Below are 27,784 nucleotides of genomic sequence, written 5' to 3'. Positions count from 1 at the left end.
CAAAAAACGATTTTAGTAAACCCGTGTTAATTTTTAAATACCTATCCAACAATATGTCACACGTTGGGGTTGGAATGAAAAAAAAATCAGTCCCCACTTTACATGTAGGGGGGGTACCTGTAACTAACAAAACATTTTTTTCCACTTTTTATTTTACCACTTTGTCGGCGTGATTGATATACATATTGGTACCAAATTTCAGCTTTCTAGTGCTAACGGTTACTGAGATTATCCGCGGACGGACGGACGGACAGACAGACATGGCGAAACTATAAGGGTTCCTAGTTGACTACGGAACCCTAAAAAGTAAAGTCTGTCTGATTCTTTATCATCTCATTGAAAATTTGAGTTTGACAAACGTGACAAACTTGACAAACGTGACAAACTTGTTTAATCTGTTTAAATGTGTGGGTTTTTTAGGGAATCGGACATGGCGATGATGTTATTCACATGTTAAATATCGAGTGATATCCATAACCCCTACACCCCTAAAAAGACCACCGCCGCGAGCGAGCGATAATCTGTCAAAACTATTATGTAAAACAACAAATTTAAACCTTAAAACAAATTTATTGAAAAATACACCTAAATCATAAGTTAGGTTAACATACGCGTACTCGCTACAAGAGTAGCTGAATGAATACAAACTAGCTCGCAACAACTTTATACAAAATGTCAGTATCGAGATACAAGTTTACGAATTCGATTGTTCGAGAGTTTCAAGGCGCCGATGGCAGAGTGCTGACAGACTTCATGAGATGGTAGCAGTGTGGTAGGCGGGAGCGGTGGCCAATCTTCTGAAGCGTAGCGGCGGCCTGCATAAAAATTTTTTTTAGTTTGTAATATATTTGATAAAAAATAGAGGTATGTTATTTCGTGCATTTGCACTGATTCCGGATATTATAGCCTACATTGTTTCAGCGGAAGTTTTGGGTTGGGGCTGTTCAAGTATTACGCATTTACAATTGTTTACCCCCACCCCCTTGTGAGTAAGCAAAGTTCTAACCCTCCCATGCTTACGTAAACATTTTTCTATCAATGTATTGTTTTTTTCTAAATATGGTTTTTTTTCAGATGAACAAATAATACGACAATAACGGCATAGACAATGTGCGAGTTGCTATTTGTGTGCCAAAAAAATGCCAGGTGGCTAAAGAAATTAAAGTTATTTGATTCAATTCGTTTAATAGTTAACCCTAGGGCTAGGAGGAAGCCTGGTCCTGCTAGTGACTCTAGGAGGAAGCCTGGTCCTGCTAGTGACTCTATTATGTATGTATGAGTAGCGATTTTAAAGCAGAAACGACTACTCGACTACCAAAACTGGGCGAAAGTGCGTTGGAGATGGTCGCAAGTTCGTCGATGAGATCTGGTTTGCGGCACTTGCTGACAAAAGGGAAAGAAGACACCATATCGAAACGTCGCAATCGGTTGCAAGCTTCCCTTGTCAGCTGTGTGGAAAAATGTGTCGCTCTCGCATAGGTCTCTTTAGTCATCAAAAGCGATGTCTCTCGGACATTGCACCATAAATCGTCTGAAATGGACGCTAAGGCCAGTAGTAAGGCAGTAGTATGAGTAGGTCGTGTTGGGATAGTGACCTGCGCGAGCATGCCGGCGCGCTCGCCCGGCGCGGCCAGCACGGCGGGCGGCAGGTGGCGGCACGCCATGTACAGCGCCACCGCGCGCTCGCCAGAGCCTCCGCCGCCCTCCAACGCGCGCTCTGTCAACAAAACAATCATTGTTTTACAAGGGGGCAAAGTTGTTGTTTAACCACACGTACCAATATTGATACTCGAGCAAGCGAAAGATTCCAATAATGAACTGCGAGCGTAGCGCGTGGTTCGAAAAGCAGAATCTTGAGCGTTGCGAGGGTTTCAAAGCACGAAGGTTAAACAAACTTTGCCACCGAGTGAAACGCAAAATTTTTCACCACACCAACATGAACAAAATACTGACTATAAAACATCAAACTAAATCAAATCCATCAATTTTTCAATACTAGCTTTTTCCCCGCGGCTTCGCTCGCGTTAGAAAGAGACAAAAAGTAGCCTATGTTACTCTCCATCCCTTCAACTATCTCCACTTAAAAAATATAATATAAGTTGTTCATTATGACCTCAAAAGTCCCAAAATTTGAATGGTCCTTTTTATTTCACCCTATATTAAAGTGTGATGATACCGATGATCTTGTCCGAACATTAGTGGGGTCGCTAGAATGAACACCTTTTCCAGGCTGCCGGCAACTAGCTGCGTACAGTCTCCGTTACGCGGCCCACTGCTGCTGGAACACGCGCCCTCCGCCCCACACCCTAATGGCAGCTAGTTACCTTTCCCACAAATGACGGAGGAGCGGTGAAGGCGCGGCCGAAGGCTACCATCGAGCAGCTCCTGCGTGCGTCATGCGGCACAATTATACTAAAACACGCGCCCGCCTCCTGTCGACACTAGTGACATCTAGTTACCTTTCCCGCAGATCACGGAGGAACGGTGCAGGCGCGGCCGCAGGCTGCCGTCGAGCAGCTGCTGCGTGCGGCGCGGAGCCGCGCCCGCCATCATGCGGCACACTGCTGATTGAAGGAACACCCGACCGGAGACCCACTGTCGACAGACAAGATTTAAAACATCGATTTTCTTTAACACAAGAGATTAAGCACCAGTAGAAGAGTAGGTTAGTTCCTTTTAAAGAACAGAAACTTACTCGCAGTATTATATTTTCAACATTTATACAACACGGATATCTTCAAGGAACACGGATGGGAGTCGGCATACGCACTGTTTTTCACCTCTGTCAAAGCTCATGCCCAATTAGCACACGCGATGTGCGTATTTAATTGTGACTTGTTCGTACACAAAACAGATTGAGGTGAGCAAGATTAATCATAAGATAAGAGTTTCGATTTTGTATGCAGTGAGTGAGACTCACGTGTGCTTCCCCCAGCAAAAACAGCACAATATTTGAACAATAAGATATCGTTTGGGCTCCTCCCGGGTGTATCTAAAGCCGTAACTAGGACCTACAAAATAGCATTTAAAATGTCGTGCAACTCTGATATCAGCGTAACTTACTGGCGTGCCCCGCATACCCACATCACTGCTCAGAACTAGATTTGAGGCAGCAGCATTGGGCATCTACTGTATAAAAAAGAAAGGAACCTCGTTATGAAAAAAGAAGAAGCTTATCTTACAGGCAGGTCGCGCTCAAGCCGACGGAGCGAGTGTAAATCGCGCTGGAAGGAGCGCAGCTGTACGTGCGGGGCCGGCTCGCCGTCCGGCACCGTCGCCTCCCACACGCCCGCACGAACCTCCAGCACCCAATCGCAGCATAACACTTGCATCAGCTGGAACATTCGGAGATGCACATGTAAATTGTAACATCACAGTTATAACATTTCGGCGTCGGGCAATTTTACCCGCCGCGCAGCATATGCCGACCCTTTTAGCACGTCTTATCAGCAATAATGGACAAAACAATCTTGATCCTTCCTATGGATTTTGATGCTACTATCTCGATATAAACTTTTGATTTCTAATAAACATTATCGAAAAGACTAGAATATAGCGCATAATATTAATTACGTTAAAATTTATTTAAAAATTTAAAGTAATAATTATAAACTGTGATCATATTTAAGTAGATCCCATCCCAAATGTTTGCTTTTGTTATATGATAAGTATTAGAGTAAAGTATATATTAATATGATGATAAAATAAGTCAAATATAATTCTAATTACTTCTAGGTGGTACTCAGGGTCTGATGATGGAGAGAGAGTGTGGTCACCAAAAATCAACTCGCATATTTGAATAACATAAAAAAACGAAGTGGTTCAGTTACATGGGTTTATTGGTACCGGTGACCACCATCTGGCTCCAACATCAGACCCTCAGTACCACCTCTTGTCAAAGGTCTGATTAAGAAGAAGTAAGAACCCAATGAGCCTGATTACTAAATGGTTTAGTTACATGGATCACTGGTACTGGTGACCACCATCTGGCTCCATCATCAGACCCTGAGTACCACCTCTTGTCAAAGGTCTTATTGAGACGATTCCAACGAGCCTAATAGACCCAGAGCCCAGGCCCGCCAGACCTTCCTCAAATTCTCAAGGATGAAACTTTGGGACAATGTAGAGTTCACATCGGCGTTTAATGTGTGCATATTTTCTAGTTCGGCCCATCGGCCAATTTTTTGCTATCAAGTGATGAAGGTGAAAAAAAAAAGTGCTTACTTTCCTTAAATTCTCAAGGCTGATTTTTATATATGTGTTAGAGCACGTTGTTAGAAATTGGTTATCATCAATGCCAGACCGTTTCCGCCGGCCATAACTTTTACCAGACGCGACAAAGTTGGCAAAAAACGACTCTAACTTACCTCATTTTCTCAAGCCTGATTTTGATATATGATACGCAGGGACCTATAACTAGACCGTTTGTAAGCAGCCAGACCAATCGGATGGACCCAACCATCCGCCAGACCGACTTAAAGTTTCGATATGAGCATTAGTAGAATTGAAATATTCCGGGTCTATAGAAGCTAAAAACTTGAATTTTCTACATTAAGCTACGTGTATATTGTATACTTGACGTAATAAGCGACTTTCAAAAATTTTACTTCTAAGGAAATAAAAAAATGAAAGTTTATATGTGGTGCAAGATTCATTTTAAGCTATGAATTTTATTTACACTGCGTAAGTACATGTGTATTTTATTATAAATATAACTTTTACCAGACGCGACAAAGTTGGCAAAAAACGACTCTAACTTACCTCATTTTCTCAAGCCTGATTTTGGTATATGATACGCAGGGACCTGTAACCAGACCGTTTGTAAGCAGCCAGACCAATCGGATGGACCCAACCATCCGCCAGACCGACTTAAAATTTCGATATGAGCATTAGTTGAATTGAAATATTCTGGGTCTATAAAAGCTAAAAACTTGAATTTTCTACATTAAGCTACGTGTATATTGCATACTTGACGTAATAAGCGACTTTCAAAAATTTTACTTCTAAGGAAATAAAAAAATGAAAGTTTGTGCAAGACTAATTTTAAGCTATGAATTTTATTTACACTGCGTAACTACATGTGTATTTTATTATAAATAAAAGAAGAAAAGTAAATTAAACTTTTTTTTCGGTCGTCGAACAAGGTAGCTTAATGTAGAAAATTCAAGTTTTTAGCTTTTATAGACCCGGAATATTTCAATTCTACTAATGCTCATATCGAAACTTTAAGTCGGTCTGGCGGATGGTTGGGTCCATCCGATTGGTCTGGCTGCTTACAAACGGTCTGGTTACAGGTCCCTGCGTATCATATACCAAAATCAGGCTTGAGAAAATGAGGTAAGTTAGAGTCGTTTTTTGCCAACTTTGTCGCGTCTGGTAAAAGTTATATTTATAATAAAATACACATGTACTTACGCAGTGTAAATAAAATTCATAGCTTAAAATTAATCTTGCACCACATATAAACTTTCATTTTTTTATTTCCTTAGAAGTAAAATTTTTGAAAGTCGCTTATTACGTCAAGTATACAATATACACGTAGCTTAATGTAGAAAATTCAAGTTTTTAGCTTTTATAGACCCGGAATCATAGATTTAGAATTATTAAACTAGATTGTGGAGTTAGGTCAAAAAGTGTGTCCACATGAGAGGTCATTGTTTGGGCTGGTGTCCCTCTCGCACTTACTGACAATGTCAACATTATTCAGTGACGTCATCACTGTCATACATTGGGGATACCAGTCAATTTTCAAAGTTACTAGCAAATCTACTAAAACGCAATTGAAGGTATTTTTTAATTATACAAATCTTTGATTTATTGGCATCAAAATAATTACATTATAATTATTTTCCAATTCTTTGAAATATATCGAAACCCTAGTTTGAATATAACACTAAAATAATATAAGAAGTTATAAAGTCAGATAATATACAGATAAAAATACTACTACTATGCTAACCTCATTAACACTGGCAACACGTGCGAGAGGGACACCAGCCCAAACAATGCCCTCTCATGTGGATCGTTTTCGCTAGTCTGATACATTCGACTTTCTGTTTCAGTGATAAGGTTCAATTTCGTATGGCAAAAAATGTGATTAAGCTGTCCCCTGTAAAGGTCTTTGCCCGGAATATTTCAATTCTACTAATGCTCATATCGAAACTTTAAGTCGGTCTGGCGGATGGTTGGGTCCATCCGATTGGTCTGGCTGCTTACAAACGGTCTAGTTACAGGTCCCTGCGTATCATATATCAAAATCAGGCTTGAGAAAATGAGGTAAGTTAGAGTCGTTTTTTGCCAACTTTGTCGCGTCTGGTAAAAGTTATATTTATAATAAAATACACATGTACTTACGCAGTGTAAATAAAATTCATAGCTTAAAATTAATCTTGCACCACATATAAACTTTCATTTTTTTATTTTCTTAGAAGTAAAATTTTTGAAAGTCGCTTATTACGTCAAGTATACAATATACACGTAGCTTAATGTAGAAAATTCAAGTTTTTAGCTTTTATAGACCCGGAATATTTCAATTCTACTAATGCTCATATCGAAACTTTAAGTCGGTCTGGCGGATGGTTGGGTCCATCCGATTGGTCTGGCTGCTTACAAACGGTCTAGTTACAGGTCCCTGCGTATCATATATCAAAATCAGGCTTGAGAAAATGAGGTAAGTTAGAGTCGTTTTTTGCCAACTTTGTCGCGTCTGGTAAAAGTTATATTTATAATAAAATACACATGTACTTACGCAGTGTAAATAAAATTCATAGCTTAAAATTAATCTTGCACCACATATAAACTTTCATTTTTTATTTCCTTAGAAGTAAAATTTTTGAAAGTCGCTTATTACGTCAAGTATACAATATACACGTAGCTTAATGTAGAAAATTCAAGTTTTTAGCTTTTATAGACCCGGAATATTTCAATTCTACTAATGCTCATATCTAAACTTTAAGTCGGTCTGGCGGATGGTTGGGTCCATCCGATTGGTCTGGCTGCTTACAAACGGTCTAGTTATAGGTCCCTGCGTATCATATATCAAAATCAGGCTTGAGAAAATGAGGTAAGTTAGAGTCGTTTTTTGCCAACTTTGTCGCGTCTGGTAAAAGTTATGGCCGGCGGAAACGGTCTGGCATTGATGATAACCAATTTCTAACAACGTGCTCTAACACATATATAAAAATCAGCCTTGAGAATTTAAGGAAAGTAAGCACTTTTTTTTTTCACCTTCATCACTTGATAGCAAAAAATTGGCCGATGGGCCGAACTAGAAAATATGCACACATTAAACGCCGATGTGAACTCTACATTGTCCCAAAGTTTCATCCTTGAGAATTTGAGGAAGGTCTGGCGAGCCTGGGCTCTTGATCTATAAAGACGATGTGGTTTAGTCATATGGTTCATTGGTACTGGTAACCACCATCTGGGTCCATCATCAGACCCTGAGTACCACCTCTTGTCGAAGGTCTTGTTGAGACGATTTAAATGAGCCTACATACGAAGTGGTTTAGTTCCATGGTTCATTGGTACTGGTGACCACCATCTGGCCCCATCATCAGACCCTGAGTACCACCTCTTGTTAAAGATCTTATTGAGATGAACCCAATAAGGCTAAACACAAAGTGGTTTAGTCATATGGTTCATTGGTACTGGTGACGACCATCTGTCTCCATCATCAGACCCTGAGTACCACCTCTTGTCAAAGGTCTTGTTGAGACGAACCCAACGAGCCTAAACACGAAGTCGTTTACTTACATGGTTCACTGGTACTGGTGACCACCTTCTGGCTCCATCATCAGATCCCGAGTACCACCTCTTGTCAAAGGTCTTATTGAGACGATCCCATTGAGCCTAAATACAAAGTGGTTTAGTCATATGGTTTATTGGTACTGGTGACCACCATCTGGCTCCATCATCAGACCCTGAGTACCACCTCTTGTCAAAGGTCTTGTTGAGACGAACCCAACGAGCCTAAACACGAAGTCGTTTACTTACATGGTTCACTGGTACTGGTGACCACCTTCTGGCTCCATCATCAGATCCCGAGTACCATCTTGATGTGTCTTATCATCTTGACCGTATTGTAATTTTCACATAGTTATCATCATAACGTTGTAATACTTTAACATTCAAACATAACAAAGTATTACAAAAGCAAATATTTACGGATCTAGGATCAAATTCGTTGGTCGCTGTTTACACACACACAATGATATTCTCGACGTTTGCGATGAAAACTCGGAGAGCGAAGCGACATACGTCTCACCACCTCGAGCTCCGGCGCGGCACTGAAATCGCAGGCGTCCGTCACCGGTAAAATAGCGACAGGAAGGCTAGTTTTCAAAAAATTGGCAAAAAATCATGATAAAATATTATAACGACAAATGGATAACAGCAATTTAAGCACATTGTGCAGATTATTTATATACTAAAATAACTTCGATAACACGTAGATTTTCGGAGAAATTATCACTTGTTTTGATGTATTTTCAAGACAAAATTGAGTTCGTTTTACTTTCAATTTCTCAATTTCAAAGGATTAAATGATAAATATTGTTTAATGGACCTAAAGTACAAGATATTAGGAATTTAAATTTACCGCATTTATGAGAGTGAGCTTATCAAATTGTACATAATAAGAGCTCCGAAATCTGTGCTTCGCGCGGTTTTTCCTAAACGAGCATCAGAAAAAAAATCATTAAGCGCTCTTAACACGCAAATGAACGCCTGCAAAGGCACATGATGTGCGCGACAATAGGCGAGACGACTAAAAAAAACTAATTAGTCCGTCAATTAGATTACCAAAGAATATTAGACACGTATTTTTTCTTTTTTCTCGTAAACGAAAAAAGACGACGGGACAGTGCGTTGAAGTTACGTGCGTTTTTACTTAGAAGTGACGTCACAAGCCCCCACTCCGGAACTTTCAGATTCAGATGATATGCCATTACAAGTATAAGTACATGCAAGTATAAATATATGCAAGTATAAATGCATGCTTTAATGCTCTATATCTTTGTATTCTTTCATTAATTAGAAAAAGCGAACAATATGTGTTCAGTATTTTTGGACGATCTAACTGACGGACTAAACCGAATGGCATTTTTATTATGTAGTCGTCATCCCTATTTATCGCTCGCTAAATCGACTAATATACAGCTTGGCTTGGTCACGTTTTCTTTCATATGTGTAATTTATTTCGGTTTTAATTTATATATATAGTGGTGTGACTAAAAAGAGTAGAAATGGAACTAAGTTTTTTTATCATAGCAACACTTAACTGCGTGCGTAGCCGAATGCACAAACGCTCACGAAACGAAACGCTCGTAGATATCTATCTCTATCGCTCTTGCGTATTGGCGCGGCAGAGCCAGACTACCTTTCGCGGCGTTTCGTTTTCGTTTCGCATCGTAGAAATGCCATTCGGCTACGGGGCCTGTTCTCATTGAAGTTCACGATGAAGTTCATCGGGAATAGCTCGACAGGGAGCTCATTCCACAGCCGGAGCGTTCGTGGGAGGAAATTCCTCTGAAACCACCATGTGTACTGAAAAGCTTGGCAAAAAAGAGTAGAAAATAATAGGGACGCCACCGTCTTTATAAATCATCTTGCATGTGGCAACTATTTAGACACTTTTCAATGAGAACAGGCCCCGTAGCCGAATGGCATTTCTACGACGCGAAACGAAAACGAAACGTACAGTATGGGGTTCTTCAAAAAAGGAGTATACAAGTTTCTAATGGGTCGGCAACGCGCATGTGACACCCCTTGAGTTGCAGGCGTCCCTAGGTTACGGTGACCGCTTTCCATCAGACGGAACGGCCGTATACCTGTTTGCCACCGACGTGGTACAAAAAAAAACATGGTGCTATTTTATCGCACTTTTATGTGCCTATGTCTAATCTCCAAAGGGTCACATGTACTAAAAAACATCACAAAGTTTCTAAAAAATTAGATTAATTAGACACAATTTGTGTTCTATGAAAATGAGACAAAATTTTAGGCAAATTGATGAGACAAAGATATTAAGTGGATGAAGATGTAGTTACTGTGAGCAATTGAGAAATCAATGTTTAGATAGTTAGCACAAAAACCAGAACGAATAAAAGTAAGCCAAAAAGTGTGCGAGGCAGAAGAGGACAAACTTTATTTACATAGCTATATAAAATACGTTTGAACTGGTTGTCCGTTTCTCAAACCAAGTATTAATTTACAAGGACAATACAGCAGCGTAAGTACAATATGATTATAGTTCTAGTCTACGCCTACAAAAAGGGATAACTTATAAATAAAACTTAACTTAAAATATTTGTAACACATACCTTCGAAAATGAAACAATTTGATCAAAAAGATGTATAAATAAAACAGAATCCACAGAAATCTTGAATGATGAGTGTAACTACCGCGAGAGTTGCGTTGTAGTGATATTGCACAAATGATGGGACAAGTGCAATGCAACTACAATGCACTCCCGTGGCAGTCAAGTGGTGCCCTCTATGGTTCGTGATGACATTGATACTCAAATAAAAATGAACATTGCTTAGAAATTTAAAACATACAAGAACTAAAATGTAAGATGATGATGATGATGTTGCCCGTGTGGTGACGGGTTAAGAATTTCACCACCCCCTTTCTTCCCGTGGGTGTCGTAGAAGTCGACTGTGGGATACGGGTTAAATTGTGGCGTAGGCGAGAGGCTGGCAACCTGTCACTGTATATGTTTCCTTTAACCCCTTTTTGCCAAGAGTGGCACTGAAACTTGAGTATACAATGGGATACAGGCGTGATTGTATGTATGAATGTAAAATGTAAGAAGAACGGTCACTATTTGCTGAGAATTCTAATTAAGCAACTATTAGTTTTTCCATAGAAACGTAGTCACGCTTTCGTTTTAAATGACGAGCAAGATACATTAGCTGGCAACCTATTACTTAAGACCTATAAAAAAGTTTGAAAACAGTATTGAAACGCGGTTACCTAGGGCTAGCGATTGCTTTCTGCTGATCAAACCATATGGAAACTTCTATCTGTAACCATCATTGCCGTTAAACTTTCATCAGGCACAATATTCTCTTAAGGCATTATGTTTATTTTTATTACGATGTATCTAGTGGGTAATTTAATTGTTTGATGTTTTAAAGTCAGTATTTTGATCGTCTTGGTGTGGTGAAAATTTTTGTGTTTCACTCGGTGGCAAAGTTTGTTTAACCTTCGTGCCTTGAAACCCTCGCAGCGCTCAAGATTCCACTTTTTGAACCACTCGCTACGCTCGCGGTTCAATATTGGAATCTTTCGCTTGCTCGGGTATCAATATTGGCACGTGTGGTTAAACAACAACTTTGCCCCCTTGTAAAACAAATAACTATTAATTTGTACATTTATTAATAAATAATTACATTGTTTATAAGGCAACCCAGTAACAGATAAAATCGTCAGCCAATAACAGTCGTGCAGACGAGGCTTTATGAGAGGTGACCTTGTGAACCGACGCAAGTCCGCACCACAGATAAGGCATGCAGTGTGATAAAAATAGACTGTCAACGTGACGGTGACGCGACTGACGTGCAATCATCAACAAACACCCGGTGAGTTGCACAACATTATTATTTGTGTTAATGTTACTGTTTTGTGTGCACGTTAAATGTTAGTTAAAAGTGGGGGGGGGGGGGTCGTATATGAACATAAACAAGTGAAAAACGCAAAATATTTAGGCAAACCTAATGTAAAGTGCTGAAACGTAGATTGTTTATCGCTCAAACGTGCAAAAATAAGTGACAAGGTCAGAATATTTATTTCAGGTGATGAAATGGCGTCGCTGAAGTTAGAAGGTCCTACATTAGGACATAAACATCGCAGTTTTAATAAATTAGTCCAAAAATTTACCGCAAATCAGACTAGGGACAACCTAGAAGACAATCATTTAAAGGAAAATGATATACACAACTTAGTCAAGATTGATATTGCCGGAGCAAATAGGGATGTACATTACATTCTGGAAATTCTCAAGGGCAATGACATGTTGTACGTCTCACATGCACTTAGGCGAAGTTCTTGGCTTATGACCGATGACACTTACGCCCATATTATGAATTCTGAATACGTACATGCATGTCTCATCCCGAACATGATGGCTAAAGCGGCTAGTAAGTTGATGCTGCACATAAGGCTCAACTTACGAGACGAGAAACGCGTCGACGATTTCTTCAATTACTATGAACCCCATGACCTGAAAACGGCCCTGAAGTGGCTGCCGCATTGTTCTGTCGCATTTATGAATACTAAAGTAGAAAAATATTATAATGACATTGATCCGTTACTACTGAAACGCCTTTGCGAGAAATCATACCAAATATTAAAAGTTTACCTAAAAAAACCTATAAAGGAATTTTACTATCAAAAACATGCCAATGAAACCTTCATTCGCAAAGGACTTCAGGCGACAATATTTTTATTAAATACGCAATGGGATTTTTACCTCGATGTGATAGAAAGTATAAAAACCCAAGCAAAATACACAAGACGAGAATCATGGAGAATAAATGTAAATCGCGGGAATCTAGCATTGGAAAAAAAATATAATGGAAAGCCCGTATTTAACGTAAAGTTAACAAAACTATTAATGAAGACATGTCCTGAACGAATTAAACGAAACTTCTATCATTATGGTAACAATATTCATATTCCCACATTTGTTAAGTTCTTGGCAAAGTATAAAATTAGAGAATTTTTGTTGTCACAAGCAAATGACCCAAACCAAGACTTTGGTAATACTTGGATTGACTTCGACACGGTGCAGCATTTCCTTAAAAGAATGCCACGAGAAGAACGAATCGATTTCATTAGAGGCATATTTTATAAATGGATGTTTTGATCGGGAAAAAGACAGTGATTACGTGAATATGAATGACCCTAAAGATGTGGAGAATTAGTAGAGGAGATATAGCCTTGGGGGTCATAATAATTACCACAGAACCGAAGTTTGGTTTTTTTAGTTCTTTGTGTGTGTCTTTTTGACATACTAAAAATATAGTAAAATATATTTATGCAAAATGCGTTTTTTCGACCGCCAAAAGTTGTATGAAAAATTACTATGAAAAAAAAACCTAAAATTTAAAAATCGTCTCTGGTATCAACTTATGGGGAATTAGGCGGCAAATTTTTTTATAGGGTTGATGTTTAGCAAAAATACAAATATTTTTCACTATTTTGGTAAAATAAAAAATGATAAAAATCATAAATTTGATGAAAGGAAGTAATTAAAACATAAATTTCAGCAATGTAATTTTTTTCATATGTCCCACACCATGGTAAATACGGGTACGATCCGCCTGGTGATTAGCAGTTACGGTAGCCTATGACGCCTGCCAATCTAGAGCCTCCACATGCGCGTTGCTGGCCCTTTAGGGTACCTTTCCACTAGAGATGCGCAACGTGATAGTGTTTGATATCCACCATCCACCAATCATGTTCACTGTACACAAAGCGTAGCGCTAGTAGGAACGGGTTCGACTAAGCTGATTGTGGATATCAGAAGCATCCATAACACATCTCTGGTGGAAAGGCACCCTTAACAGTCCTCAGCTAGCTCGCAGGATAACGCGCGTCCGCGGGAGAAAAATCCTCCTATTGGGTAACCGTCACAGAGAACCTCCTATAGAGTGGCAGTCTTGTATATTTGGTTCGCGATACGAGTCACCAGTGTTTGGGGTGCGAGGAGCGGGCGGGGAATGTGTTAAGCGCGCTGTGATTGGCCGTTTCAAGGACGGCGGGCAGTCGCGCCAGATGAAAAGGGACAGAAGTATGACTGTCCCTCTACTGACGCGTAAGTGGCCAATGTAAGTTGACCTATGCCGGCTCTGAATAAATTATAAATATGACTTATTTGTGGAATGTAATGCCGTCTGTTTTTAAATTTGAGCTTCTTGTTACCTTTCCACACCATTTCACACTACAGGTGGACATCTTTAAGGCATCAAAATACCCTTTTCCAATTTTTTTGTGCGAAAAACACGCGCTGCTTTCGGGTCTGTTACTTGGTCGATACTGATCGGGCACGGCGAGCGCCCGCGCTTATATCAGTGCAAATACTAGGAAGGCTGGCGACCGCGAGTCGTCTTGTAATAGATGTCTATAGGGGTTGGTCTGTGGTAACCGTATTTACCATGAACTTGTATTTTGGTGGGGTTCAATATAAGTATATAAATTGTCGCATCCCATAAAAAAACTGTCAATAAAGCATTATATCGAACACGAGAGAAAACCAAAACCTAATAATCATCCGTTTTTCTAGTCATAAATCGGACCCGTATATGGTCGCACACTGCGGCTTCTTCTTCTTCAACCTAGCGTTTTCCCGGCCTAGCGCCAGGGTCCGCTTTCCTACTCAGTCTTCTCCACTTTGCCCGGTCTTCAGCATACTTAGACGTGAGATTGTTCTCTTGTATGTCCGCTCCCACGACGTCCAGCCAGCGCTTCTTTGGGCTACCGGGGTCGCGTGACTTAGAGCCTTGGACAGCGAGATTAAGGCATCTGTTTTCGATGTAGGCTTAGGAGGATTTTTCTCCCGCGGACGCGCGTTATCCTGCGAGCTAGCTGAGGACTGTTAAGGGTGCCTTTCCACCAGAGAAGTGTTATGGATGCTTCTGATATCCACAATCAGCTTAGTCGAACCCGTTCCTACTAGCGCTACGCTTTGTGAACAGTGAACATGATTGGTGGATATCAAACACTATCACGATCACGTTGCGCATCTCTAGTGGAAAGGTACCCTAAAGGGCCAGCAACGCGCATGTGGAGGCTCTAGATTGGCAGGCGTCATAGGCTACCGTAACTGTTAATCACCAGGCGGATCGTACCCGTATTTACTATGGTGTGGGACATATGAAAAAAATTACATTGCTGAAATTTATGTTTTAATTACTTCCTTTCATCAAATTTATGATTTTTATCATTTTTTATTTTATCAAAATAGTGAAAAATATTTATATTTTTGCTAAACATCAACGCTATAAAAAAATTTGCCGCCTAATTCCCCATAAGTTGATACCAGAGACGATTTTTAAATTTTAGGTTTTTTTTTCCATAGTAATTTTTCATACAACTTTTGGCGGTCGAAAAAACGCATTTTGCATAAATATATTTTACTATATTTTTAGTATGTCAAAAAGACACACACAAAGAACTAAAAAAACCAAACTTCGATTCTGTGGGAATTATTATGACCCCCCCCATACAAATTCTCATTCCACTCCTCTACTAAATGCTGGACTGATAAGATTGTATAAATACGTCAACTACCTTCGCTGCACTGGTGATTTGTTGGACTGGTATGAGTGTTTACCATTAGACGTAGTTCTAACACAGTTTAAAAGAAGGAGACATCCTGTCTATAATTATCGGGACTTGCGCGGAAGGTTCGGATTGCTTGTTCGCGCCCCTGATCGCGATTTGAAAAATTTGGAAATGTTGTTGCAATATTATAATGATAATCATAATCAAAAAGGACAAACTTGAATTCATTAAGAACTTATTTTACCAACCTATGACTTTATGTTATGACTCGAAGTGTTGGAGTCTATTGATGAACATTTTTGATACCATGAATCTTAACTACCAGGAGTTGGAAGGTAACGAATTTGGCGGTATCATGATAAAAGCTATAATTGTTCATGAAGTGATCAATAAAATGGATGTACCTGAAAACCTAACTCGACAAGTAATACGTCAAAGTACTTTCAAAGAATACCAGAAAAAATTGACTGTACAAGTACAAGAATTGTTATTTGACTACTTATATAATAATCTAGTTAAGGAAATAGAACAACAAAAGTTTGATAACCATGCTTCCTTCGAAAATATTTATATACTTCAACAAATGCTAACATTATTAAATGACTGGCAAAAAAATCTGGCAGACTATCCACATGTGTTGAGGAAAGTTAAAGAACTCATCAAAGTTAAACGAGATAGAGACGTAAATGACGCGCTGTCATGGATTTACAACGTCAACAAAAGTTGGAGAAAACTTTTATTTGAAGAATCAATTGTTTGGTGCGAGTCTGAGCGAGCATGTATCAATGCGTTGAAACACGACCCAAGTTTACTGTCCCGGTACGAACACGTGGTAACAAGCATGCGTTGTAACGATGGAGTTTCTTTGCGGCAACTTCTCACAAAACTAAGGATATATTGGGCTGATTCAATTGCCTTGAATGGTCCCAATCATATCGAGAGAAACTGTCTCAACCTTTCGGCCACAAATCTGTAATGCGAGGTTTGAGTATTTTACTACCGCAACGTGACTCTCTGTTCTTATCAGCGAATATAAACCGGAAGAAGCTAATATACACTGGGACAAGAATAACGAAATTCTAACAAGTTTGAGGAAGCACATTGCGCAAAACATGCATTTCGCTCGCCCTCAGCCGACTCCTGATGATATTTTTCTGTACGCTAAAGGGGACTATTTGCAATTTGCTCTTCCGTCTCTAAACGCCATTCTCTCCAACATGAGCCTCGTCCGTTTTACAGAGCTACTGCCCAAGTTATTACACGCGCCGGTCTCATTGCAGAAACATGGTATCCGTTGTGCTTTTGCAAAAATGCAAAGCGAAGATCTCCAAAGAATTTTCGGCAACCATTGGACAACTATTAAAAATTTAACGATTCGAGCAGTTATATTTAAACTCACCTACGAATTAATGTGCAAAGAAAAAAATCCATCTAACATTGAAAATATTTGGCGTCTGCTGACGGTTTTTATTGACGCTCTAACTTTTGAGGAACAAAATTATATACGAACTCCTAGGAGACATTAGAAATGTACCTTTAAGTGTAAGACCTGCCTATGTGATGAGAAGCTACAAGTTTATGAAAGCTTTATTTCCAAAGTCGGATTTGGACAAAAGTAAATACGAACAAACCCTAAATTATTTCATATTCGAAGCAGAAATTCTAATAGACTCGATGGAACCAGAATTCATAACTGAGATTGCACTAGAGTACTTTAGAACTCTCTCTACAAAAGATAAGACAGATGAATTTGTTCCCAATAATTTGATGCCTTTGTTAGCATCATTTGTATGTTATTCTGGAACTGCAGAAATCCAATTACAAAGATATGAAACAATACTGTTGCCTTTAATGAGGCATTCGGTCGCTGTATGGCGATCAAAAGATAAAAATGATATTTTGAAAACTAATTTTAAACAGCTGCTGAGCATCCTGCGGCAAAAATAAAGGATCTAGTAGAGAAAGATAAGATCGTGCCTGTCGTCATGTTTGATAGTATTGAAAAAGAACTCGAACAATCGCTGGATCCAAACCTCGTGTATCTCACGCTAAGAGAATGGAAACTAACAGTTGCGTTCGCACAACTCGTACAGGAAAACAAGGCGAAAGTCGCTTGCAGTGCGGACAGCAAACCTTGTGGGCTGACCTCGGCAAGGCAGTAGCTCCCCTATTCGGGAAAATATGCCTCGACTTTCTGAAAGAGGACATACGGGAGTTTTTCCCTAGCATTGAAAAATACTTTGCTGAGGCATTGCAGGTCGTTTTGAATGATCTTAGATTGAGATTAACCAACGAGGAAATTATAGTAGAAATTTTGAAAAACATGCTGAGTGAGGAGCTGACGGAATCTATATATCAAAAAGAGGACCCATTTCTGGAGTTGCACAAAACAATTTTATCTCATCCCGCCTTGGAGGTAAAAATGTTCTTTTACTATAAATATGATAAGTATAGACACAGAGATATTTCCATAGAGAGCGATTCTGAAACACCGAACGATGATACCGACAGTGTCTCAGATTGATAATCATCATCCCCCTTGCGTTATCCTGGCATTTGCCGCGGCTTATGGGAGCCTGGGGTGACAACTAATCAAAAGATTTGGCGTAGGCACTAGTTTTACGAAAGTGACTGCCTAGGCCTTATTGGAATTAGTCCGGTTTCCTCACGATGTTTTCCTTCACTGAAAAGCGACTGGCAAATATCAAATGATATTTCGCACACAAGTTCCGAAAAACTCATTAGTACGAGCCGGGGTTCGAACCCGCGACCTCCGGATTGAAAGAGGCACGCTCTTACCGCTAGGCCACCAGAGCTTACGCGTTTAAGTTGATTTGACATAAATTATGTTTAACAAAGGAATGATATTTAAATATGTCTAGATATGTTGTTGTACGAGTATGTTGTTCAGGCACTTGTATATGAGTTCCTCAGATTGATATGATGATGATATTGATGACCTGTAGGGCGTCCGCAAAGTTGGTCAAAAGATATTTTGTTTTGTCTACTATAATAATATACCTGACATATGGTTTCCGTGATGGGAAAGCCTGACATTGTGATAATATGTAGATCGATCGCAACGCCGTGACGTGATCATCGACATCATCATCCAATAGTTTAGGTACGAATGAATTTTGTAAGTATTGGTTTTTGTGATTAATGTTTTACTTTTATAAACATATTGTTAAATTAAATATAAATGAAATATATAAAATTGTGATTAAGAAAAAAATATACCTAAATATTATGTACCTATCTTATTTTAATTATATTTTTACCTACCAGAGGTATGACCTTTAAAATACGAACGAGGCTAGAAACGGACTAATAGCTTGTCTGGGTCAACATTTCCCCCAAACAATAAACACTACTTCCAGCTCTCGTTATTATATCGCTAATGCTCGGAGTTTAGCCGCCGCGTGAAGTGACTCTTATAAGCCTGAAGAGGAGCCTCCAAAATTGGCCCGAAACATGTCGCAGCAGTAGCGATCCGCGCGGAAGAAGTGGAAGAAACTTCCTAACATAACCTCAAAAACATTTTGTCGAGGGACCATCACGTTTTTGTATTTAGTTTACGTCCATCTTTTTACTGTTTTAAATATTTTACATTGCTATTTGCTCAAATTATTGAAAAAAAAAACAAACTCATTTTGCACTCGATCTAAATATAAAACACACACATTCCAACCAACCATTCCACCATTCAAAACCGTTCTGGGCATTCTGAATGGAATGAGTGAGTCGCGATGAGACAGAATGTTACTCGCTGAATGAGCGGCATTTCACGCAAAGTAACAATGAAGAGTGTTCCGCGCTGCCAGTTGGAAGTCTCATTAGAACCGACTTCACTTCAATAACGTGAGCACAACCGTGGTTTCATTAAATATTTGAATATGTCTCACGAAAATTTAACGTCTATACTTCCAGCTCTAGCAGCATCTAGAATCCAGTATCGAAGAGGTTAGAGTCAGTGCAAGATAACACCGCAAAGATTTTGACAGCCTTGCCGGTGCAAATGTTACTTTGAACGCCAAACTTCAATGAAATTATGACGTGTCCTTGAAGAGGCGGGCGTGTTATTTGTTTTGAAAGACTACCATCATAAGTTGGGTAGGTTTGCGGCAGCAGTAGTAGGCTAGCGAATCGGCTAGTCGGGCTCCAGCGATGTCGCACACCTACAAAAATGCAAGCTTCAGTTGCTAATGTTATTATTTGTAAAGTGTTCTCACCCGGCGGGGGCGACCAGCAGTTGATGTAATGCCCATTGCCCAGGTCGTTATAAGTAATTTTCTCTCCCCACGTATTTCCTACGACGTTTTTCAGTACTTATGGTCCTTTGAAGATTCCACCTGACACCTGAATGTAGGTATTACCTAATACTTTGCGGAAAAAAGCACAAAGTATTACCTGTATTATTTTAAATAATATTTAAATTACCTTAAGTATGGTCTCGGCGGTTCTCTCCAACGACGCTGCATCGCGGCAATGCACCAAGCTCAGTAGGCCACGGCGGCTTTTATACGCCATGTGCAGAGCCCTAGGACAATGGCATGTTTACAATCGATAGTTATACAACTATAAACTAAGCCGTGTTTAATAAACATCGGCTGGTATCTAATTGTGAACGAATCTTCTTAGTCATTTATGAAGTTTATTGTACCAGTTAGACGATCAAGTTTCAAGGTGTCACTGGTGAGCGGATTAATATTTTATTTTAAAATAACTTGCTAAATGAATTAGGAAAAAAAAATGATTACTAGCGAAGTGTTAAATGCTGGCCGAAGGGCGAAAGGGAAATTTCTAGAAACCATTTTTCGTATAGGTATACTACTAATTTCTAATAATTTACAGTTTGCAAACGTTTCTAGTAATTTACACTTATCTGCACACTGTAGTAAGTAATTAAGTGGATGTCTAAAGTTAGACGAAGAAACAAAATTACCTTTCATATTCGCAAACACAAAGATATTAGCAGAAAATGATAAAAAAAATACATAAAGAATCAAATATCCGAGAAATGTTCTTATCTAAGCATATTTAGCCAGGAGAAGTATCAACAGCCACGTTCGGCTACGCCCACTATATTCGCCCACCAGGACATAGCAGATAGGAAAGCAGAGCTTACCCCGGTAAAGGATCCTCGCAGCGAGCTAGCGACTCCGGCAGCAGATTCAGCCGGTCTCCAATCTCGGCCGCCTTGCCCGTATCCGCCAGAAGCCACGTCGACTTATTTGCTCACTACTCGATCACCAGGGCCCAGAAGCCAGGAACAGAGAGCTTACCCCGGCAAAGGATCCTCGCAGCGAGCTTGCGACTCCGGCAGCAGCTTGAGCCGGTCTCCGATCTCGGCCGCTTTGCCCGTATCCGCCAGAAGCCACGTCGACTTCTTTGCTCACTACTCGATCACCAGGACCCAGAAGCCAGGAACAGAGAGCTTACCCAGGTAAAGGATCCTCGCAGCGAGCTAGCGACTCCGGCAGCAGCTTGAGCCGGTCCCCGATCTCGGCCGCCTTGCCCGTATCCGCCAGAAGCCACGTCGACTTCTTTGTTCACTACTCGATCACCAGGGCCCAGAAGCCAGGAACAGAGAGCTTACCCCGGTAAAGGATCCTCGCAGCGAGCTAGCGACTCCGGCAGCAGATTCAGCCGGTCTCCAATCTCGGTCGCCTTGCCCGTGTCCGCCAGAAGCCATGTCGCTGCCACGCCTACTATATTCGCCCACCACTCCATTACTGGGTCCCAGCATCCTGGAACATGGAACAGCTATTGGATCACATTATGATTCTATAAGAAAAAGTGACAAAGCCCTCTAGTCGCAGAAGCTGCGATCCGGCAAATCGGCGAATTTTGCTTACGCGGCTAACAATATGATCATTGAATTTAATCAAAGAATGGTAAGTTATAGATGGTTTTTACTGAATCCTCTACATTTATGTCTAGTTCAAGAACGCCAGTAGACCTCTGTAGCGGCTCCATGTGGTAAGGTTAGATGTAGTTACCTGTGTGCTGCGGCGCGTCGGTCGAGACATCGTCAGTAATGAGCTTGACAAGTTCTAAAACGTCGCGAGTGTTGCTGCGCTCGTCCGCAATTAAGAGCATCTGGAGACTCTTCTGTAGCAGCTCGAGGTGGTAAGCCTAGAACAGGAGGAATTTAAAAGTTCAGTTATGGAAGGATTAAATCTTTAGAGACGGAGTGACTACTGATAGGTAAATGTCACCGCTCGGGCTCCCGATGTCAGCGGCTGGTATTGATGCGGCATTTTCCGTTGTCGCGACTACCGACGACTACCCGACCCAATAAACCACCCCGGTGCCGTCCCGCTTTATTTACGTACTTAGGTAATTGCTTCTGTTGCTCAATTTTCTTGTTATCGAACAATTTAAAAAGTTTTTGAACCTTGTGACACGCTCTAGTGTTAGGGAAGGTATTCTGTAGATACTAACTCTCATAGCGGGTGCGAGCGGGTCGGCGCGGGCGGTCGTACGGCTGAACAAGCAACTCTGCTGCTCGTAGCTCCAGCGCCGAGTGCGCAGGAAGCGTTGCCCGCGCGCCGTGGCCACCCAGCGAAGGCGTACTGGCACCGTCAGGCAGGAATCCTGGCACACGACCTTGCACAGACGCAGGTAGTATCTGAAAAACCACATCTTAGTCAGTCTTGAGTGTCTTGACTTTGCTGCTTATTATTTAAAAATTGATAGTAAAGAAAAAATTGCCTCAAATATAGCACCTAAACGTTTAAAACGTCCATTTATGTCAGCCAGGGCTGCCGCATAAAATAGGGAGGTGTATAAATGATATGACCAAAAGATTCGTCTCAACAGAAACTCACCCACACAGCCAATGGCCGATCCTCGGCATATGGTCTTTGAAGACGAGCGCGGCCGTGACGTATGTATCCGCCAGCAGGCGTCGGTTCCCAGCCACCTCGGCTAAGTTGACCGCCTGCAGGGCTAGCAGTACGCGCTCGCTTCGCCCGTTGTGTTGAGAGACCAGCTCTAGTTGCGCGAGACGGTGGGACACTGTGGATACTTCACCGGCCCATTGCTGCGTGGCTCTTCTGGCTGGGCTGGAAATTTTAAGGAATCAATAGTACCTACATTCTGCAACATGGGACGCAAGTTAAATATTGCCAAAAAAGAGAGGCTTGATAACTTTAGTGAACGTTTATGAATAAGGGGGTTAGACTTTACACACACTTTACGAGTTAGGTACACACAATGTTTTACACCACAATTGCAATAAAAACATGTGTAAAAAGATCCCCCTCGGGAAAAAGCCTACAAGGGTTCAAAAAGCTGAAGGACGACATTTTCGCCAGGGCGGGGTAGCAGTGTGTTAGTACAGTAAAAAGCAGCCGCTCGCCAGCGCGGCGTGCCAGGACGCTGACGCACGGCGGCGGCCAGCGCGGGGTAGCTGGCGCGTTATACCCAGCTAGTACAGTAAACATGTAGCTTACCTGTCCCGCCAAAGGTCGCCAGCGCGGCGTGCCAGGAACCCGCCGAAGGGCAGCCGCTGCAGCACCTGACGCAGAACGGCGGCGGCCAGCGCGGGGTAGCTGGCGCGTTATACCCAGCTAGTACAGTAAACATGTAGCTTACCTGTCCCGCCAAAGGTCGCCAGCGCGGCGTGCCAGGAAGCCGCCGAAGGGCAGCCGCTGCAGCACCTGACGCAGCACGGCGGCGGCCAGCGCGGGGTAGCTGGCGCGGCCCTGCCCCCCGGCCTGCACGCTCTTACCGCACACGGCCAGCGCGCGGTGCAACTCCAGTCTAGCGTTTGCGACGTCGTTCTGGAAGATTATACTATTCCAATAATAGGGTAAAATCACAATTACTCAACGGCAAACAGACATCACTAAAACGATATTTGTATGGCCCCTATCGCCACTGCTGTCGTCAAAAATAAATTCAATCGAGTTTAAACATGTACATTTAATTCGTGCCACTCGAAAATGTGACGGGCGGCGCAACGAGCGGTGGTTCGCGAGGCGCATGATAAAAATGCAATAGACTTAATTAGACCTGTTTTGGACGCCTCCGACGTTATCGGCGTTTTTTTTTGTATGACGCGGTGGGTTGTTTCTCGCAATTATAAATATAATGAAAAATATACCTACACGAATATTAACAAACAAGTATTTAGAGGTTCTTAAAATATATTCGTACCTTCATAATAAAGTTATCCGCTTGACGTTTGTGTTGGTAGAAGAGTCCAGCCTCCTTTGATTGTGATTTCGGTACAGAGTCGCCGTAAACGAGAAGTTTTATGAGACACCCTCCAAGAATCACTATGTTTATGAAGTAAATAAGAAACATATTGAAGAACCATGCAGTCCAAGATACACCACTATAACCTGAAACAATTTTACCAGTTAAATGTTAAAAGTTATATCCCAGTTGAATGGTGTTTAGGTTCTTTTATGCGCTGAACGCATGCAATCACAGAATGTAAGTACTTATTAAAAATGACGCTGTTTTGTAATATACGGTGATTATATTGTCTGATTTAAACTGTATGTTTTGTTTCATTATTTTGATCGCATGCGTTGAACGCTGCGTTGATAGCTGAGCGGGGCAATGTGCTCACGCCTCAACCGTCCAATGTAGGCGTGCCTTGGCCTAGGTTGGTAGCTCGGCCGAGCAAAACGCAGGTACTGGCTCGGCCGAGGCACGTCTACATGGCATGTTTGCCACGTAGGGAAATTGCCTTAAAAATTGAGAAGAAATAACCGCTTTTTAAAAACTAGCAGTTTGTATTTTTTACACATTATATTATCTGTGTACTTACTGCTATCATCTTCAGACAATATTCTCCTTTGATCAATCCTTGCCGAGAAGTCCGCAGTGGAGGAGGATTCAGACATTAGACCTCCAAAGAAGGAACTGAAGGGGTTGAATGCTATGATTCCCACCATGAAAGCACAAAGGGCCAGGCGAGAATGATCTCCCATGCCCATAACAATCTTCGAATACTTCTCTTCCACCTGTAAATAACAAATTTTTAATCATAAATATGAAATTTATCATCAATCATTCATAAAAAAATATTTTTTTCGTATACTTAATATCATAATTAATTAATAAACTACGAAAATTTAGCCACCATTTTATATCAAAATCACAGACCAATCACCGATCAGTAGCGCCCAAGTATACGACCCGCTAACAGTGTTCGTGTCCGCTCGGGAAAAAATCTTAAATAATCAAATCTGGTTACAAACAATGGTCTCTTGCAGCATAAAGTGGTGTGGCAAGTCTTCTAACACTTCTACATATAAAAAATATGGAATAACATTCCACAGTTAAGTCAAATTAATTATTTTGTTGAATATTGTTTATTATCCGCGGAGTTCATTTATACTGGTCAATATGGTTGTACTGAGCTGTAGAGGAGAATGGAAGAGGAAGACGTGTTGTACCGACCCCACATAACGTGGGATAAGGGTAGGAGGAAGAGGAGGATGGTTGTACTGAGCGGCGCCGAGGCGCGTCCATCCCTTTTTGCCTAGTTAACAATGCGATATGCTATCCCTTTCACGTAAACGACTAGGGATGGGGCCATGTTAGTTTATGTCTGTTGCGGGAACTTCGTACTACCGTTCGTACCATGTGCTACCATTTTATGAAATAGTTACTCACTACTTCAAAACCAATGCATTTTTCGCATCAGTTTTAAAATTGTCTTTAAAAAGTTTGTATTTTTTGTTAACTAGTTGCAGTTGCAAAAAAAGTTATCACAAAGTGTCCGGGAACGTTAGATTTGAGAGTACTGGCCCCGTAGCCGAATGGCATTTCTGCGACGCGAAACGCCACCGAAACGCCGTAGAAATGTAGTCTGGCTCTGTCGCGCCAAAACGCAAGAGCGATAGAGATAGATAGCTACGAAAGAGATATTATTGTGAGCGTTTCGTGAGCGTTTGTGCATTCAGCTACGCACACTGGTGTGCTCACATAGGATTCCATTCCTAGGAGACAATGGCTACAGCTGGATACCTACCTGGAAGACAATGAGAACAAACAAAGTAATTGACCTCACTATAAAACAGACTTCAAGCAGCAGCATGGCTTAGACTTACCTTATATTCTGGTGATGATGGTGAGTCACTGTCAATCCCATGTGGAGAATGATATGGTGAGGATATATCGCTGTGCGGTGGAGTGTAGTTGCCCTCCGGAATAGGGTCCTTGACCCCAGACCTGTGGCAAGCTAGCTTCAGAGCCATGTTCTCCTGTTTCAACCTGTTGTTCTGATTCTGAAGGTACTTTATGTAGTCTATTGTTTTTCTTAATATAGCTGATTTGTTCAACTGTAAATAGATTTATGTATAAGTTAGTGATCATTCAGTATTATGGTGACAATGAAGTAATAAATACATAGTTTTATCACTCAATATTCAGGCATAATAAACTGTATAATACATTATCCATACTAATCCATACTAATATTATAAATGGGAAAGTGGGTGTGTCTGTTTGTTTGTCCATCTTTCACGGCAAAACGGAGCGACGAATTGTGGTGATTATTTAAGTGGAGATAGTTGAAAGGATGGAGAGTGACATAGGCTACTTTTTGTCTCTTTCTAACGCGAGCGAAGCCGCGGGCAAAAGCTAGTAATATATAAAAAATACAGACAAGTTATTAAATACTAGCTTTTGCCCAGGGCTTTGCAAATATTCTTAGTATCCACAAGAAAATGTGATTTACCTTAGCCTCTTCCCCAACAAGCATATTTTTCAGCTCCACAATTTTATCATTGATACTGGTTCGGTACCGCCTCTCAATAGCGTTGTGAGCACTTCTCTTCACCTCCTTTACTTTAGGCGGGCCGGTGTGCGGGGCTTGGCTGAGTGCTATCTTATCCCCTTCCAGGACTACAGGGATACCGGTCGCTAAGAGAGTGGGAGTGCTGCTTGTGGTGAAAAATGTCTGGATGGGTCTGTTTTCTTGTCCAGCTTTTGGATTGGTTATGACATTTTGTGTTGTTCCTGTAAAAAATCATTACTGATAATGCTATAAATAATACAACATTACAAGGAGTAAAAGATTAAATTTGAATATAGGACAACTTGACATTATTCCATTTTTAAACATGAGAAAGAGTAACACCAAGAATACCAAGACATATTCGAGGTGAGTGGTCAAACCCGAAAATTATTTTTTATTCTAATAAGAATGTTGCACTTCAAATTTCAAAAACAATTTTGCTTAACTTATTAAGTTTGACCACTCACCCCTCATATTGTTTTATTTAAGTAAAATACATTTAATAAACACAAACCTTGTACTGGTGCACTGGTGTACATCAATGTCTGTGTCTCAGGATTAATTATATTTGACTGGAAAATAACTGGAGAGAAATTAGCATCTGTACTCTTAATTATTACAGGTGTCATGCCTTTAGTATTATTGTTTATTAGTAAAGGCTGATTAGGCGGAGTATTTTTCGGTGGTTTAACTTGTGTGACTCCATCTATTTGTAACAGAGAGCTTCTACCGTCAGGCAAAGGTTGCAAGGTTCCAGGAGCTAAATTTAGGTACACTGGACTTTGGACAACTTGCTGGACAATCATGGGAGCCTGCGCAGCGGGCCGGGGCTGCGTCTGCTGTGTAACGTCGGGTAGCGGCAAACCTTCTGTCCGCAACTTATACCCTTCATCTCTACCATACACTCCCCGAACTGGACTACTTTTCAACTGTGGAGACCCTTGAGGCGTCACCGGTAGAGGAGTCACTTGTGGTATCTGCTGTGACTTAACTTTATGCGCATTCTGAGACACTAAAGGATTGCCACTGTAATTGTTAAAGTAAGGAGACACTTGAGGTTGTGGCGCATTTTCAGACTTAACTTTCGTATCTATACTTAACAGACCGGTATCATTATCCCCTAGTGCTAATTCTTCTTCTAATTTCTTCATGAAAACTTCATCGCAATTGCTCAGAAAATCTGAAATAAACAAATTTGTCGGTAACTTCGATGATTCAGATGAATTTCACCAAGACCATAAACTATTTACCTTCTATTTCTGCAATATCGTTCACATTGAAGACATCCGAATTCATAAAAGGTTCGTCTTGTTCCATTATTGTAAACGATTATCACACCATCTAGAATATTAGAGTTATTTTGATTTTAAAATCCCCAAAATATGTATTTCGTATGTTTACGTTCTTCACGTTCTTGACATCTGCTGATTCTGTTCGACCAATCAAATCGCACGAAATTAGTCGCGCGATCTTACGTCATCGAGTAGTTTGAGCTACGTCTAAACTCACTTCACGTAGTCACTTATGTAAAATGTGAATATTATATTCTGTAATGAAATTTATTCAAATCAACAGGTATTCATTTAATGTCAGCAAAAGTATAAATGATAAATAGTCACACAGTCATGATATTCATACTTTCATATTATTTTGTTTCGTGCGTTTGTAGTGACATCTATTATTCTTGAACCGTATTTTTTAATGGTCTAGTAACTATTAGTAACGTG

The 27,784-nt window shown here is 40.7% G+C and overlaps 2 protein-coding genes across 5 annotated transcripts; one reads left to right on the top strand and one right to left on the bottom strand.

The window, feature by feature from the left end:
• Window positions 1-550: 550 nt before the first annotated feature.
• LOC125228737 (sterol regulatory element-binding protein 1) lies at window positions 551-27,471 on the bottom strand. 3 transcript variants are annotated; one of them, XM_048133400.1, is made up of 18 exons: window positions 27,308-27,471; window positions 26,572-27,237; window positions 25,998-26,278; window positions 25,369-25,599; window positions 24,072-24,276; window positions 23,459-23,649; window positions 22,960-23,082; window positions 22,753-22,817; window positions 22,126-22,362; window positions 21,740-21,926; window positions 21,295-21,430; window positions 20,892-21,042; window positions 19,733-19,832; window positions 19,393-19,470; window positions 3,183-3,335; window positions 2,460-2,595; window positions 1,596-1,717; window positions 551-815 (listed from the first exon to the last, which is right to left on the bottom strand). In XM_048133400.1, exons 1-18 carry the CDS (start codon window positions 27,372-27,374, stop codon window positions 720-722), a joined length of 3,225 nt encoding a protein of 1,074 aa, XP_047989357.1. In that variant the 5' UTR covers window positions 27,375-27,471; the 3' UTR covers window positions 551-719. The 3 variants fall into 3 exon arrangements, with proteins under 3 accessions (XP_047989357.1, XP_047989356.1, XP_047989358.1); XM_048133399.1 differs by lacking the exon at window positions 22,753-22,817 and having other exon boundaries at window positions 22,895-23,082; XM_048133401.1 differs by lacking the exon at window positions 22,753-22,817 and having other exon boundaries at window positions 22,895-23,082; window positions 23,459-23,646; window positions 24,081-24,276.
• On the top strand, window positions 11,414-17,924 carry LOC125228738. Of its 2 annotated transcripts, none has more exons than XM_048133402.1 (3): window positions 11,414-11,586; window positions 11,800-12,925; window positions 15,261-17,924. In XM_048133402.1, exon 2 carries the CDS (start codon window positions 11,808-11,810, stop codon window positions 12,870-12,872), a length of 1,065 nt encoding a protein of 354 aa, XP_047989359.1. In that variant the 5' UTR covers window positions 11,414-11,586; window positions 11,800-11,807; the 3' UTR covers window positions 12,873-12,925; window positions 15,261-17,924. The 2 variants fall into 2 exon arrangements, with proteins under 2 accessions (XP_047989359.1, XP_047989360.1); XM_048133403.1 differs by lacking the exon at window positions 11,414-11,586 and adding an exon at window positions 11,638-11,723.
• Window positions 27,472-27,784: the final 313 nt, after the last annotated feature.

This window comes from Leguminivora glycinivorella, chromosome 8, assembly GCF_023078275.1.
Source record: "Leguminivora glycinivorella isolate SPB_JAAS2020 chromosome 8, LegGlyc_1.1, whole genome shotgun sequence".
Classification (NCBI taxonomy): domain Eukaryota; kingdom Metazoa; phylum Arthropoda; class Insecta; order Lepidoptera; family Tortricidae; genus Leguminivora; species Leguminivora glycinivorella.
Note: the sequence above shows the minus strand (reverse complement) of the source record. Positions and strands in the feature narration are given on the sequence as shown.